This window comes from Anomalospiza imberbis, chromosome 28, assembly GCF_031753505.1.
Source record: "Anomalospiza imberbis isolate Cuckoo-Finch-1a 21T00152 chromosome 28, ASM3175350v1, whole genome shotgun sequence".
Classification (NCBI taxonomy): Eukaryota; Metazoa; Chordata; class Aves; order Passeriformes; family Viduidae; genus Anomalospiza; species Anomalospiza imberbis.
Window position 1 is genome coordinate 5,018,730 of NC_089708.1, and position 14,590 is coordinate 5,033,319.

A 14,590-nucleotide genomic window follows, 5' to 3' on the forward strand; every position below is an offset into this window, starting at 1 on the left:
TCTAGAGCTAAAGGCAGGTACCTGCTAATGAAAGGACACACTGAAAATCTCCTAGCACAAGGCTCCTTTGCTCTCTGAGATGCAAATTTAAAAGGTCAGGTCCTTCAGGCAAAAACAAATGCTGCCATTTTCTAGAGGTTCAGCTCTGTTCTCATTGTGGGACTGAAGAAATACCCCTACTTAAAGGCTGCTTGAGCCCAAGTTATTTACTTAATGCACACTGCTCTCTCTGTTTTTCTGTGACCTTTAATTTTCATTAGGTCTTTTGTAAATGGGAGAACAGCAGGACAGAATGGGAACAGAAAGCACGTGTGTAACTGAGTAACGTCTGGGGGTTGAGCGCTTTAAACCAAGGGTGGTTAAAATAATTGATAGGACCAATGAAGTGTCTGTGAGCAGAAGAGCAATGTGCTCTGTCACTGCACTGAGAGGGACTGTGGGCTTGTCCCTTGCTGTCCCTCTTTTGAAGCAAGGACAGCAAAGCTGTGCCAGCCAGTGATATCCTTCAGCTGGAGATACTGGGGAGTAACCATAGCCTTTCCATCCTTTCAGAGATGAAGACAAAGCTGAAAGTTGAGCAGACCCTGCACAAAGGACTCCTGGAGAGACAAAGCTTTGTCACCTGAACCTTGTCTAGGAAAATACAGGAACAACCCTTTGCCTTCCTGAAGGGAGCAGCTCCTGTAGCAAGGTATAAGAGGGTTCTCTAAACCCCCATCACTCTATCCACCTTCCAGAGAAGCTCAGACAATTCTCAGCATGCTCAGAAGCTTTTGTGCCTTTTTTTTTTTTTTTGCCTTTTTTTTTTTTCTTTCTGGTCCAAATAATCGTGACTGAATCAGATGGCTCCAGAGCCAGCCAAGATTACAGGGAACTTGGCTGTGTGATGTGTCAGGATCTGGCTGCTGAATGGGCTACACTTACATGACTAATTCCAGGCGGCCAGAAACGTCCACACAAACACTTTGTATCTTCAAGTCTTCCTCCGACTTGGTGCCTCTCCCAGGGGGAAAGAAAAGGTTAAATTGTGAAAATAATGAATGGGAGGATTGCTGCAATATTTAACTAATTTGTAAAGAAAATTAATAACTCGTGGTATTAAATAATTACTATTGCATGTACCAGTGATTGCAGTGACAGAGCCTTCCAGTCCTGGGGGCTGAAGAGACTGGGAAGCAAACAGAAGGATGAAAATACACGGGCTAAAAAAATCACTGGCAATGTAAGATGGAGAAACACAGCAGTTCTGCTGGAGGATTAAAATGGGCCCAAGAGCAGGCACTGCTGACGTGAGAAGAAGGGATGAGAATGGAAACTTTCACAGATGTAGGAAAGAGAAAAGTTTCTCCCTAGCAATAGTTTGTGTGTGTTGGTCCACAGTGAATCCTGGTCATGGTCAAGTGCCAGATTTTGCAAGGAAAGAGGCTCTGCAGAGCAAAAGGAGAGGGCTTGAGGCTTGAACCTGGTTTTTCTGTTTCCTGGTCTGTCCCCTTGCATCAGCAGTAGGTGCTGGGCTCTGTGGAGCTGTTTTGGGAGCCGAGCTGCAGCAGGAGCTGTAATAAATAACCCACACAGACATGCTCACTGAGGCACAGCCTGCCCGCATCCAGGCTGCTAAATTTAGGTCCTTCCAGCAAAGGGGCATGTGCAGAGAGGCACAGAGCTGTCCTATGAGCTGGAAAAAACGGAGAGGGTTGGTTTACCCGAGGTAATAACAGCATGTTTGGCATCAGAGGAGACCAAAGGTCCTGAGGATAAACACTTGAAGACAAGATACATCTATTGCAAGGCTGATTTCCCTCTGACAGCCGTGTGATCGTGTCCATGGCTGACCCCGGCAGGGTCCCACGGGGTTAAACTGAAATCCCTTTGCCTGAAGGGTTTTGGCTTGGGGGCACTGCCATTTATCGGGGCGAAAGGAATAATCGTAATGCAAGGAACCATCCTGACTGAAGTCAGGGCTGTTTGCCATGCAGTCTTCTTAGACAAGGGGTGAGGATGCTGAAGACCCAGACAGGTGCTGTGGGGACACAGGAGGCACGATGCAGTCAGAAATCCCACGAACAGCTCCGGGGGAGGAACAGGACTTCTTGCTCGAGGGTATTGCTGCCTGTGTGCTGCACGCCGTCGTCCCCCTCGCTCCCCCCTCGGGTGTGCAGGCAGGAGTGAGAGCCCAGAGCCTGCAGCCAGAGCCCCTCTGCTCGCAGGGACTTTTACAGGGAATGCCGTCCCAGCCCGCCAGCCCTCCGTGTAAGCCAAAAGTGCAGTTTGGGGTTACATCCCCAACGTGCAGTGTGAGCGAGGCTCCCTGGGAGCTTCTCCCTGCTCTGGATCACAACCAACTGTTCAGGGCTGGGCAGGGCAGGGCTGGAGCTCCCTCGCGTCACTGCCGCGTGTCTCCAGGGCGGGGACTTCGCCACCCGGGACAGCCACCAAGGCTCTCCCCATCCGTGCCAGGGACCCGCGCGGGACAGCAGGTGAGTGCCAAGCGTGCCCCTTGGCATGGGGACGGGGCTGCATGGCTGGAGCTGCCTGGGAAGGTGCCAAGCGCCATCCCCGCTTGCCAGGCACTGCAGCCCCGGGCTGGGCGATGCCGCATCGCGGGGCAGCCCGGGGGCTCCGGCCCGGGCTGCGCAAGGACGGGGGGCGGTGGGAGGGAGGAAGGGCTGACCTTCCCCGGGCACAGGGGGTGCGGGTTTTGGTTCCTATTTGTGCCGTGCCCGGGCTGGCACGTCCTGGCCGCTGGAGCGCCGAGGGCGTGGCAGGGGGTGACACGGCTCGGGGTTAGGCTGAATGAGGCGCACAAGGCTGTAAGAATCATATTTTTATTCCTCCTGAGGGCATTTATTCCTCCTAAAGGTCATTGCGTGGGAGGCGCTGGGATACCTCAGCTGTCTCGGGGCTCGTGGCAGATCCTTTCCTGAGCTGCAAACTCGGAGTCAGTGGCCCTGCGGCGAGCCCCAGCCCCGGCACCCCGGGAGCGCAGGCAGGGCTGCATCCCGCGCACCGGCAGCAGCGGGCGGAGGCCGAGCTCTGGAAAAGCTGATCCGGCGCTGGGTGTGGGTTGTGTTTGGGTAAACGTGCACCCAGTGAAGGAACTCGTCGGACAGGTCCAGTGTTTGCCTCGCAAGGAAAAGGGTCACAAAGCGGTGGGTTTCCATCCAGATCCGGGGTGTAGGACTGGCAACGCTGAGAGCTCAAACTGGGACGGAAAAAGCCCTTTGTTTGTATCCTCTTAGGCTGTTGCAACTTTCCTTGGTGGTTCCTGTTTGTGTGCTCTGAACATAGCCAGGAAAACCTGACTGTGTGCAAGCCCAAACTTGAACTGGCCGGCACATGTGATAGTGTCAGCACTTTTCGGATAAATCAAGTTTATGCAGCTTTTAAAGGATGTTTGATATGGACTTAAAACAGGTTGTTTAGCTGACAAAGCCTGCCAGGGAAAGATCATCCATGGAAAAAAAAAATCGAGTAATGGGAGGGATGCCTCCTACACTTGCACTCTGTCACCTGGGCACAGTGTTTTGAGTTTGTTCTCAGCCAGGTTTATTGTACCAGGCCTTTATTCTGGGGTGAAGCAAATAGCATCAGGACCATAGCACTGTCTGGCTGACTCTTGCATGCACAGTTTAATTCTTCAAAACACAGAGCCAAGTATTTTTCCTGTCCTGAAGCTGTTTTTCCCTGGTTGAGCTGCAATGGCAGGAATTGTGTTAAGCTGCTGAGCACTGGCAAATCTGCTGAGCAATTCTCTTTCTGCTTGCCAAGGGGTGGCTTAGGAGAGTTTCATTCATCTAAAGCCCCAGCATGAGCAGTTCCTGCAGACCCCTTCAGCTGTGAAAGGGTTACAGAGGCCACTGCTGGACAGCCTGGCGGAACTGCTGAGCTCTCCCACCTGGAGCCTCAGTGGCTCATCCTCACACAGAAATGCACCAGGAACAAACCAGCACTTGCAGATGAGCAGTGGGTCTGCACTGCTGCCTCTCCAGTGCTCCGCTCTTTCAATTCCCAGTGGTGTTCCCAGGATGAAGAAATCAGTCTTGCAGTCAATATTCAGTGTGGTATTTCTGCTGTTAATGGATGTTGCGAGAGGATTTGCTCTGAGTGCAGTACATGCAGCCTCTCCTCATGGTTTGGTTTCCTTCTGCCAGCTCATTTGCACTCAGAATTCCTCTGCTTCCCCTTCCCTTGCTACTGACCTTTATTTTGCCCTCTAATTGACTTGCTAAACCAGCCTGTCTGATACTCCTGCTTCTGTGTGCAGACCAGCTGCAACACAAAAACAGCAGTGAAATTTGGAGCCTTCATTTAGTGTCTGACTAAAGCAAATAGAATTGGCTTTTTACTTCTGTAAAAAGATTAGAGAAGAGCAAAGATGACTTTTCTGAGGTCTAGGTCATACTGTGATCGCCGGAATTCATGATCAGATGAAAGGAAGCAAACTCAACACTAATAATTGCTATATGTTGCCTGATTGCAGAGGGTGCAGTAAAGTAGAGGTGCACCCGGGAGTGCCTGTGCGTAACAGGTCCATGGCAAGTGCCACACAGAGTTAAGTGGCCTGAGCAGCTGCCCTGTGCGTTCCAGGTCTGTAGGAGTCATGTGGAGCAAGAGCAAACACACTCCTGATCTTGCACAACCATCTGGGCTCATGGATAGCAGCACCACGAGAATTAGGGAGAGATGTCATTCACTGCTGGCACCTCTGCTTCTGCTTCAGGGCTTTAATGAGAGAACTCGCTCAACCCTGGAGTAAAACCACACATTTGGTGGGTGGACTTGACTTGCTCCCACTGTGTTTGCATCTTTTGAATTTATTTTTTATTTACTTCAACCCTACTGTATGTAGGTATCTCTGAATCTGCCTTTCCTAACTCCTCTCCTGTGATGCTGGGATGAACTTGGGGTGTGGGGAAGTGAACCTTGTCCTGGTACCTGACATCCTGTCAAGGGACCAGGGACACAGGAAAATTTGGGTGTGTTCATGCAAAGGCTCTCTGATTGCAAACAAAATTATGAACAGAACTAATAACCCAGGGCAGATGGCAAGGACGTTTTGGGGCTTTTCAAGGGTTCTGTCAGTTAAAACTACAGCCCTACAAGGAAGGACACAGTGCACCAAACTGAGGGGATGCTGAATATAAAATGTCCTATTAAGATATTAAGAGGGGAAGTAATTCTCCTGCCCAGTGCTCTAGTGAGGTCGTCCTTTGTGTGCTCACCTACACCACGGTGTCTCTGCCTCCCAGGCAGGATCCATGAAGGGTTAGGGCTGTGTGGGCCATCTCACCCTGCTTCATCCTCACCCTGCTTCATCCTCACCCTGCTCACCCCCAGGCTCTCACCTGCCAAGGTCAAAGCCATGTGTTTTGGAGGACATGAAAATCAAGTCTATTTTCTTTTCTCCAGGGCAACACTGTCTGCTTCTCCCTGTAGCCTCAGCCAGGCTGTCACGCAGGCAATAGAGAAGAATCATTAAATTACCAGTGCTAATCACCTGTGTGTCCACCACATCCCTTCCAGCCTGGCCCTGGCCCTGTGCTGTCGTGCTCCAGCCTTTGCTCAGCACAAAGCAGGGCTGGACACTCTGGGAAGCTGCCCTGGGCGTTCACTTGGGCTGCTCAGTCTTGCTTTGCTCCTCAAAGAATTAGATGGTTATTTAACCAGCCTCATTAACCTTCAAGGGAAGGTGTATTCTATTAATTATTTGCTAGAAAACTATCACTCCCTGTGTTTTATTATTACAGCTGTCTCAGTGCCCTGGACACAGACAATAAGAGATTGACCAGATCCCAGCAGGATGGTGAGTGAGTGTGTTTGCTGTGCCAGGCTGTGCCAAGCCTTTGCTCTGACCTGATAAACGTGGGGAGTGGAGCTCAGATAGGAACACAACAGGAAGAACACTGTTACTGTCTGTCCCTTCAAGGGGGTGAATTTATCACTTCTTTCTGCTTCCTCATTGTAGAGGAGAATGACCCATGCATACAGGCTTTTGCCTTTGGGGAGTTAATGGAAAACCAGATCAGATATTCAAATAATTCAAAGAACATTAATTTCTCCAGATAAACTTCCTAGGCATATTGTTCTTTCCAGCTTGAGCCTACCAGGCAGCCATTTCTATGGGCGTTATTACAGAATCTTGGAATGGTTTGGGTTGAAAGGAACCTTAGACATCATCCAGTTCCATCTCCAGCCATGGTCAGGGACACCTTCTACTGTCCCAGGCTGCTCCAAGCCCCGTCCAGCCAGGCCTGGAACACTTCCAGGGACAGGGGAACATTTTCCTGCCCATTGAATGTTAAGTGGTATTTTGCTGATGATTTTCTTGGGAACATGAAGAGCTTTGCAAGAAAAATGTATTTCCCCAGAAATTGTGCTAGAGCAGAGGCAGGAGAAACCTTCTTTGTGAATCACCATTTCGGGTAAAACACTGGATTTCCTGGTGTGTTATTTAACACAATGATGGTCCTTGACTGCTCTTAGAGAAGTCAGGAATAGGGCTTTGATGGGAACAGCTTCTTCTATGATTTACGTGGAAAACTTCTGGGAAGAATCTGTTTTCGTGGCTGAACAGAGATGTCAGGCTGTGTGCCCTTATTTAACTGGAAAGCAGATACTCCATGGGCAGCCACATTAAGATATTTTCTCCTTTCACTTGAGTCCCTGTAGCTTATTTCTTGTGTGGCTGGGAAGTCCTTCTGGAACAAGCCATTTCATTTTTGGAATGGATGGAACCTGGTATGAAATCACTCATGTTTGGAGGGTGGATTTTACTGGTTGTCACTTTCCAAAAGAGATGTTTGCATCTTTTGAATTGTCTTTTTTTTTTTTTTTAATTCCACTCTGCTCTGTGTATGTCTCACTTTGTGACTGCTTTTCATAACTCCTCTCCTATGGGTTTAGGCAACAGTCAAGGGCGTCTCAGCTTTCAGTGCTGAGCAAGAAGCACAGGCGCTAAGGAAGGCCATGAAGGGACTGGGTAAGTTATCTCCCTCCACTGTTAAACCTCCTTCTTTAGCTCTGCCAGTTGGGAAGGTTTTTACTGGTGGTTTTTTGGAGGGGAAGTTCAGCCCTTTGCTTCACCTCACTGCCTTCCCTTGGAGGGAATTGGGCGAGTTGAACCCACTGGAAATCCAAGTCTTGGCCATAAGAACGTCTTTAGTCAGGCTCTTGTTTTCTCTGTCCTGTGGTGTGGTGCTGCTGGGCTGAGGCACTCGTGCACAGATGAGACCCAGGTTGTGCAAGGATGTGTGTGAGCTTGTGTGGCCAGTGGCACACCCTGGGCAAGGCCAGAGAGGCCTCTGGTTCTGGTACAAGCAGCTTGACTGGTTTTCATTGGTTCCTTCCAGGCACAGATGAAGATGCCATCATTGAGAGCTTGACCAAACTGAACGTTTCCCAACGTCAGCAAGTTCTGATCACCTATAAAAGCACTATTGGCAGGGTAGGTGCTCTTCAGAGATCAGTGCCTGTGCCTCTAATTGGGAGATGTGGACTTTTTTGGGTTGTACCACTCTGGTGAAATGTGAAGAACATCCCAGTCTCCACAAGAGCATGATTGGCACTGAGCACAAGCTTTCCTTGGCCGAGTTTCTTTGGTCTTGTTCACTTCAGGGTAACTGTTCATCCAAGGAGGGCTGGAGCATGAAGAAAAGTTCTTCCTCTTCTCAAAGGCCGTGTCTTTTTCTCCTTTCTTCTCTTTCTGTCTTCTAGGATTTGATTGATGACTTGAAGTCTGAGCTGAGTGGGAATTTTGAAAGGGTGATCATTGGTTTGATGACTCCTACCACCATGTATGACGTGCATGAACTGAGGAGGGCTCTAAAGGTTTGGAAATCCTTTTTTACGTCGCATGACATATGGTCAATTCAGTATGCAATGGCATAATTGTATATTAATTATTAATTTCTTATTTAGCTATATCTAATAAACAAAAGTCATAGTTGCCACAACATGTCTCTGTGATTCCCTAGGGAGCAGGGACAGATGAAGGCTGCCTGATTGAAATCCTGGCTTCTCGCACCAACGAGGAGATTCGGCACATCAATGAGAACTACAAACTCCGTACGTGGCACACTCTGCAATTTCTTACTGGCTCAGAAGCCACCTGTGTGTGTGCAGGGGTGTGTGGAGGGGCAGGAGAAGGGTCTGTCAGCATCAAGGACTAGAATTACACCCAGAAATTGAGTTGTTGGAAATGTAATGGGGTGCGGTGGTTATGGCTGTCTATCCATGGTGGATCTTTTGCCAGTTTTATACTGGCTGTGCTTCTTAACTTTGCCCTGTACCACTCAGTATGATGGCTGGATTGCTGTGATGAAAGCCAAGAAGGGCAAGGGCATCCTGGCTTGTCCTAGTCACAGTGTGGCCAGCAGGACATCCCTGTCCCCCTGTGCTGCACTGCTGAGGCAACTTGAATCCTGGGGACAGTTTAGGATGGATGTTAGGAAAAGGTTCTTTGCCCAGAGGGCGGCTGGGCACTGGAACAGGCTCCCTAGGGCAGTGGTCACAGCACCAATCCTGATGGAGCTCAGGGAGTGTTGGGACAATGTTCTTGGGCACATGGTGGGACTCTTGGGGATGGTTCCAAGCAGGCCCAGGAGTTGGACTTGGTGATGCTTGTGGGTCCCTTCCCAGTCAGCAAATCCTGTGATTGTGCAAGCTGTTAGTAACAGACGTGTTGTGTGTGTGCTCTGGCAGAGTACGGCTCCACCCTGGAGGACGACATTGTCTCTGACACTTCCTCCATGTTCCGCAGGGTCCTCGTGTCCCTCGCCACGGTGAGTCCAGGACAGGGCAAATAACGGGGGTGGACATCTGCTGGACAGCTCTGTCCAGTGATGAGGTGCTTCAGGCTGGCTGCTATTTCACTTCTCCTGCATTTCACCTTGCCAGCACTTCACCCCAGCTTCTGCAGGGAGAGCAGCCTCACTCTGCCATGCCTTAATGCCATATGCTCCTTTTAATAAAGTGGATGTCTGCTTGTTTCAAAAGAAAGAGCAAATCACATCTGAATCACTTCTTGCTGTATTTGTAACCCATTACTCAATGCTAAGAACCCCATTATACATCTCCAGTAACTGGTTTTGAACGGGGAATTTGCAGGACTTACTTCCATTAGTTGCTCTGTTGAAATGAGTTTTTCATCCTTGTATTACTGCAGGGTAACAGAGATGAGGGAACATTTGTGGATGAAGCCCTTGCTCAACAAGATGCTCAGGTGTGTAGCAATTAGCTTCCTGGCAAGAACTGCCTGGGTTTGTATGTGTGATGTGTGGCGAATCCCTGCTGTTTATAGACCTCTTTTTCTCAAGTAAACCTGAAGTTGTGCTAGTCTGCAGTACCCCAGGTGGAGAATGGATATTAGGAAGTATTTTTCCCCCAAAAGAGTTGTCCAGCTCTGTCACAGGCTGTCCAGGGCAGGACAGGGAGTCCCCATCCCTGAGGGGATTCAACAGCCATGTGAATGTGGCACCTGGGGACATGAGTTAGTGGTGAACTCATGACCTTAGAGGGCTTTTCCAACCCAAATGGCTCTATGAAGCAAAAGTCTCATTATATACACCTGGTGTTCTCAGTGATCCCCACTTTGTTCATGTCTTCCAGTGCCTGTATGAAGCTGGGGAGAAGAGATGGGGAACAGACGAGGTGCAGTTCATGTCCATCCTCTGCACACGGAACAGGTGCCACCTGCTCAGAGGTAGGACCTCTCTGGTGTCCTGGGTTTTTTCCCTTGTTTGAGGACAGTACTTTTGTAGGAGCTTTGTACTTGTTCATTAACTGGTTGTGATCCCTTCCTGAGACAACAGATATTCTCAGGGCCAGTTGATTCAAAATGGGAGTTGAGTAAAACACCCATACAACTTCCCCTAGGCTGTGAATTGGAGATAATGAAGTGTGGTTCCCATGGGACAGAGCTAAGCATGGAAACTGTCTGCATTAAATAGCAGTTCTGGAAAATCCTTGCAGCAGTGGTAGGCTAATTAGCAGGACAGCTGATAATTAAAATGAATTATTTCTGAGGGGCAGCCCTGATGTAGCTTACAATGTCATGGTAATGGTGCAGTGTTTGTACAGGCTAAGAGGAGCTTGATCTTGCAAAGTGATCCTCGGGGGTTACACACTGAAGCAGCTCACTTGGCTCTTTCATCCTACTCTTCCTCCTAGTTTTTGATGTGTACAGAGCGATTGCTAATAAGGACATCACAGACAGCATTAAATCCGAGATGTCAGGAGACCTTGAGGATGCTTTGTTAGCTGTGGGTGAGTTCCCTGCTTTTAAACTTTGTCTACAAACTAATTAAAGAATTAAAGATACTGTCTCTTGCCCTGACTGTTTGCACAGCTTCAGGAGGCAGATTCTTTTTCACTGTTTTACAAGCAACAGTGTTTTAATCTTTGCAGATGCAAAGACCTGGCAAGAAGGCTCTGTGCTTTATATTTCTCTGCCAAGGGATGCTTTGGCAGATGACATTTGCTGTGTGGAAGCTTTAAAGCCTAAAAAATATTTTCTTGCTGTGCACTGGCCATGGAGACATCAATTGACAGCAGGTCACTGACTCTGGATGTCTGCACTGTGCTTGTTGAGTTGCATTTTTACAGAATAAATGTCTGCACTGAGAAAGTGCTGGAAGCGTTTGGAAGACTTTATCCTTCAATGTTTATCGGTTTTATCTTGTTCTTGTCTCCCTTCCAGTAAAGTGCTTGAGGAATAAACCTGCTTATTTTGCTGAAAGATTGTACAAATCCATGAAGGTAAGGAGATTTTGCTATTTCCCCCCCCTCCAGCCTCTCCATGCTTAAGTCAATAGCATGACAGCAATTAGAGAAAAAGAAACTGTGTTAACTGAGGGGAAAAAAAGAAGTCTGAGGTTTTCTGTGGAGCTCTTTTCCTTCAGGAAGCTCAGAGCTGGTAACGGATCCCTGCATTAATGCAGAAACGGTCAGGTCAGGAGTGGATTCCACGGAAGGCCAAGTCAGTGCCTGTCCCTGGGGTGCCCTCAGTCTGTGCAGCTGCTGTTGTGTCCCCTCAGGGCCTGGGCACCGATGACAGCACGCTGATCCGGGTGATGGTGTCCCGTGCCGAGATAGACATGCTCTACATCAGGAGGGAGTTCCTGGCCATGTATGGAAAATCTCTGCACTCCTTCATTAAGGTGAGCTTGGAGTCTTACACACACCTGGGTTTGCTAAGCAGCACCAAGGAGCCCCTCAAAACAACATTTGGGTATTGTAGAGGAGGTGGAAGTAAGGAGATTTACATTTATGTACTGACAACCTTCCTGAGTGTTCTTGGTTATTAAGTTGTCAAAGAGGATACAAACACTCCAATAAGTCATTTATGCTGAAAGGAATCCTGCTTTCCCTGGAGCTACAAAATTAATGGTGTTCCTTTTTTCTGCTCTCTCTAGGGAGACTGCTCAGGGGACTACAGGAAGGTTCTGCTCAGGCTGTGTGGTGGGGAGGATTAAAGGAGGCCTGGGAGCCTGCTGGCTGATGGGAAGCAGCTGATCATAGAATTGTTTAGGTTGGAAAAGATCTTTAAGATCATCGAGCCCAATCACGATAAAGATTTTTCTTTCTTTCTCTCTTTTTTCCCAAATGCCTTATTAATTACTCTGATTATTGACTTAGGTTAGTTCACATTCTGGTTAGATATTGGCCATTCTGGTTAACCCTTTTGATACACTTTTGTGCTTGGAACACCCATTTGCCTACTAACTGGGCTGGTGAAGCCCAGCTTACACAGGATGCTGTAACCAAAGGTATAAAAGTTGTTTCCTGACCAGCTGCCCCTCTGCTGTTGTGTTCACCAGCAAAATGCATCAACTAAAGCAAACCTGAGAGTGTGAGTCTGCACAGGGAAAAGCCAGCCTCAGTGGTACGTGGAGACTGCAGAACACGGGTTTGCTCCAGTCTTTCAGTAGAATTAAAACACAAAGAAATCAAATATCTAAAATACAAGCACGTTTACATATTAACTTGCCTCTGTCAGTGTGGAGCATTAACAGCCTGCCTGTGCTGTGTGTATATGTTGCCTGTAGGTCTGTAAGTGGGGGAGTTGTCACTGGTGACATGAGAAAAACCTTCTTCTGCCCTGGTTAGAGCAGCCCTGTGTTTTTCGTCTGTCTGCTGGATCATGGGAATGTAAATAATTAGGGTTATTCTATAAACCCTGCTCTGGATAAAGCGATGTCATTGGAATGGTGCCTTTTAAGGAATGACCTCTCCCCAAAACCCCACCTCACCAGCCTGGTGCTGGGGCGGCTCCCCAGATTTTCCTGGGACACGTTCCCAAACGTCCCTGAGGTGATTCCCCAGACCTGCCTGGGACACCTGCCCACATCTCCCCACACTGACTGACAGCTTGTCAGTCCCAGTAAGGGACCAGTGTTTGTGCCTGGGCCTCACGTAGATGTCCCCATCAGCCTCTGGGAGAGACTTCTCCCCCAGACCCTCCACACCTGCCTGTTCACTGTTTGCACTCCAAAAATGGGACTCTGCTTTGGCTTAGCAATTTATTTTTTACCGCTGGTGAATAATCCTGTTCTGGAGGATCAGCCTGAGGCTGCACTGTCAAAGCTCCATCACTGAGGTGGCTACACCCCAATTCCATCACTCATTTTCCTCTAAAACAGGCTGCTGGCCGGAATAGGAGATGCCTCTGTGGCCTCTAATAAAATAATTTTCTTTCTCGTTCTCTGGGCTGCCACTGGAGACACATTCCTGACTTTTGCCAGCAGAGGAGGCAGAGCTTTATCCAGTTCTTCCGAGGGGAAGTGCCCAGCACAGCAGCCGCCGAGAGGTGCTGGCTGCACATGGGTTTCAGTGCCTCGGGTCACGTTGGGTTTCAGAGTGTTGAAAAATGAATAAAGACTTGGTTTCTGTACTTCCCGTCGCAAGGGTGCGTTCTGGGAGGGGACACGGGAAGAACTCGTTCTGTCCCGAGCTCCTGCGCCGCGCAGGGCCCGGGCGGGACGGGCAGCGGCCGCAGCGCTGCTTCTTACGCTAATTCGTCCACGTTTGCAGCCTCCTTAGTATCCTTTTCTCGGGGATGGACTTCCCAACGCATAAACTCGGTCTTTGCCTCTTCTTTATCTTCTGGCTTCTGGAAATTGTCCATGTTGTCCATACATTCTGCAGTCCAGATGTCCAGCCTCAACAATACATTTCTCTCCCAGGCTTTGTTCATAGAACTACATCAGAGTTTGTTTATGTCTCAGTAAGTTTCAGTAAATTTCAGTAATTTTCCCAAGGTGTCTTTCTACAAAAGCAGCTCATGGCAACTTTGCTAAACGCTGGCTGAGAGTAATTTAAGAATAAAGCACTATATATATATATACACATATATATATGTAGTTCTTTATTCTTAAATATTTGTGTTAAATATAATATAAAAATATAATATAGTATATATTAAACAATAAATAGATATTAGGATATATAATATAGTATATTATTATATAATACATAATATATAAGATATATTATAAAATATATATCATATATCTTATATAATATATATTATATAAGACATAATATCTATATAATATACATAATATAATATATCAAAGATCGTATATAATATATTACAATATAAAATATAAATATATATTTCTAAATAATATATAATATACATAAGAAACACAGATATAGATTTCTTAATATATGTCTTAATATTTCCCAAATATATATTTCTCTTAATCATAACCTATATATATAGGTTTTATACATATATAGGTTATGTATATATATGTGTATGTATATATACACATACACACACACGCATATGTATATGCATATGCATGTTATATGTATATGCATATGTATGTTACATGTATATGTATATGCATGTTATATGTATGTGTATATGCATATGCATGTTATATGTATATGCATATGCATGTTATATGTATAAGCATATGCATGTTATATGTATATGTATATGTATATGTATATGCATGTTATATGTATATGCATATGCATGTTATATGTATATGCATATGCATGTTATATGTATAAGTATATGCATATGCATGTTATATGTATATGCATATGCATGTTATATGTATATGTATATGCATATGCATGTTATATGTATATGTATATGTATATGCATGTTATATGTGTATGCATATGTATGTTATATGTGTATGCATATGCATGTTATATGTATATGCATATGTATGTTATATGTGTATGCATATGCATGTTATATGTATATGCATATGTATGTTACATGTATATGTATATGCATGTTATATGTATATGTATATGCATATTATATGTATATGCATATGCATATTATATGTATATGTATATGCATATGATATGTATGTGTATATGTATATGCATGTTATATGTATATGCATATGTATGTTACATGTATATGTATATGCATGTTATATGTATGTGTATATGCATATGCATGTTATATGTATATGCATATGCATGTTATATGTATATGCATATGCATGTTATATGTATAAGTATATGCATATGCATGTTATATGTATATGCATATGCATGTTATATGTGTGTATATGCATGTTATATGTATATGCATATGCATGTTATATGTGTGTGTATA

The 14,590-nt window shown here is 46.3% G+C and overlaps 1 protein-coding gene across 3 annotated transcripts; it reads left to right on the forward strand.

Moving 5' to 3' along the window:
- Positions 1-579: 579 nt before the first annotated feature.
- Positions 580-12,173, forward strand: ANXA4 (annexin A4). Of its 3 annotated transcripts, none has more exons than XM_068174592.1 (13): positions 580-691; positions 5,748-5,803; positions 6,904-6,979; positions 7,350-7,444; positions 7,714-7,827; positions 7,974-8,064; positions 8,701-8,780; positions 9,164-9,220; positions 9,607-9,700; positions 10,168-10,263; positions 10,697-10,755; positions 11,034-11,156; positions 11,412-12,173. In XM_068174592.1, the coding sequence occupies exons 2-13, from the start codon at positions 5,801-5,803 to the stop codon at positions 11,469-11,471; spliced, it is 948 nt and encodes a 315-aa protein (XP_068030693.1). In that variant the 5' UTR covers positions 580-691; positions 5,748-5,800; the 3' UTR covers positions 11,472-12,173. The 3 variants fall into 3 exon arrangements, with proteins under 3 accessions (XP_068030693.1, XP_068030692.1, XP_068030694.1); XM_068174591.1 differs by lacking the exon at positions 580-691 and adding an exon at positions 2,379-2,477; XM_068174593.1 differs by lacking the exon at positions 580-691 and adding an exon at positions 4,747-4,769.
- The last annotated feature ends 2,417 nt before the right edge of the window (positions 12,174-14,590 follow it).

What these genes read in the sequence shown, in the direction of transcription:
- ANXA4 (XM_068174592.1), top strand. An exon ending in TCCTCGTGTCCCTCGCCACG is followed by an intron (nt 8,781 to 9,163) that starts GTGAGTCCAGGA and finishes GTATTACTGCAG; the next exon opens with GGTAACAGAGATGAGGGAAC. An exon ending in CAGGTGCCACCTGCTCAGAG is followed by an intron (nt 9,701 to 10,167) that starts GTAGGACCTCTC and finishes TCTTCCTCCTAG; the next exon opens with TTTTTGATGTGTACAGAGCG.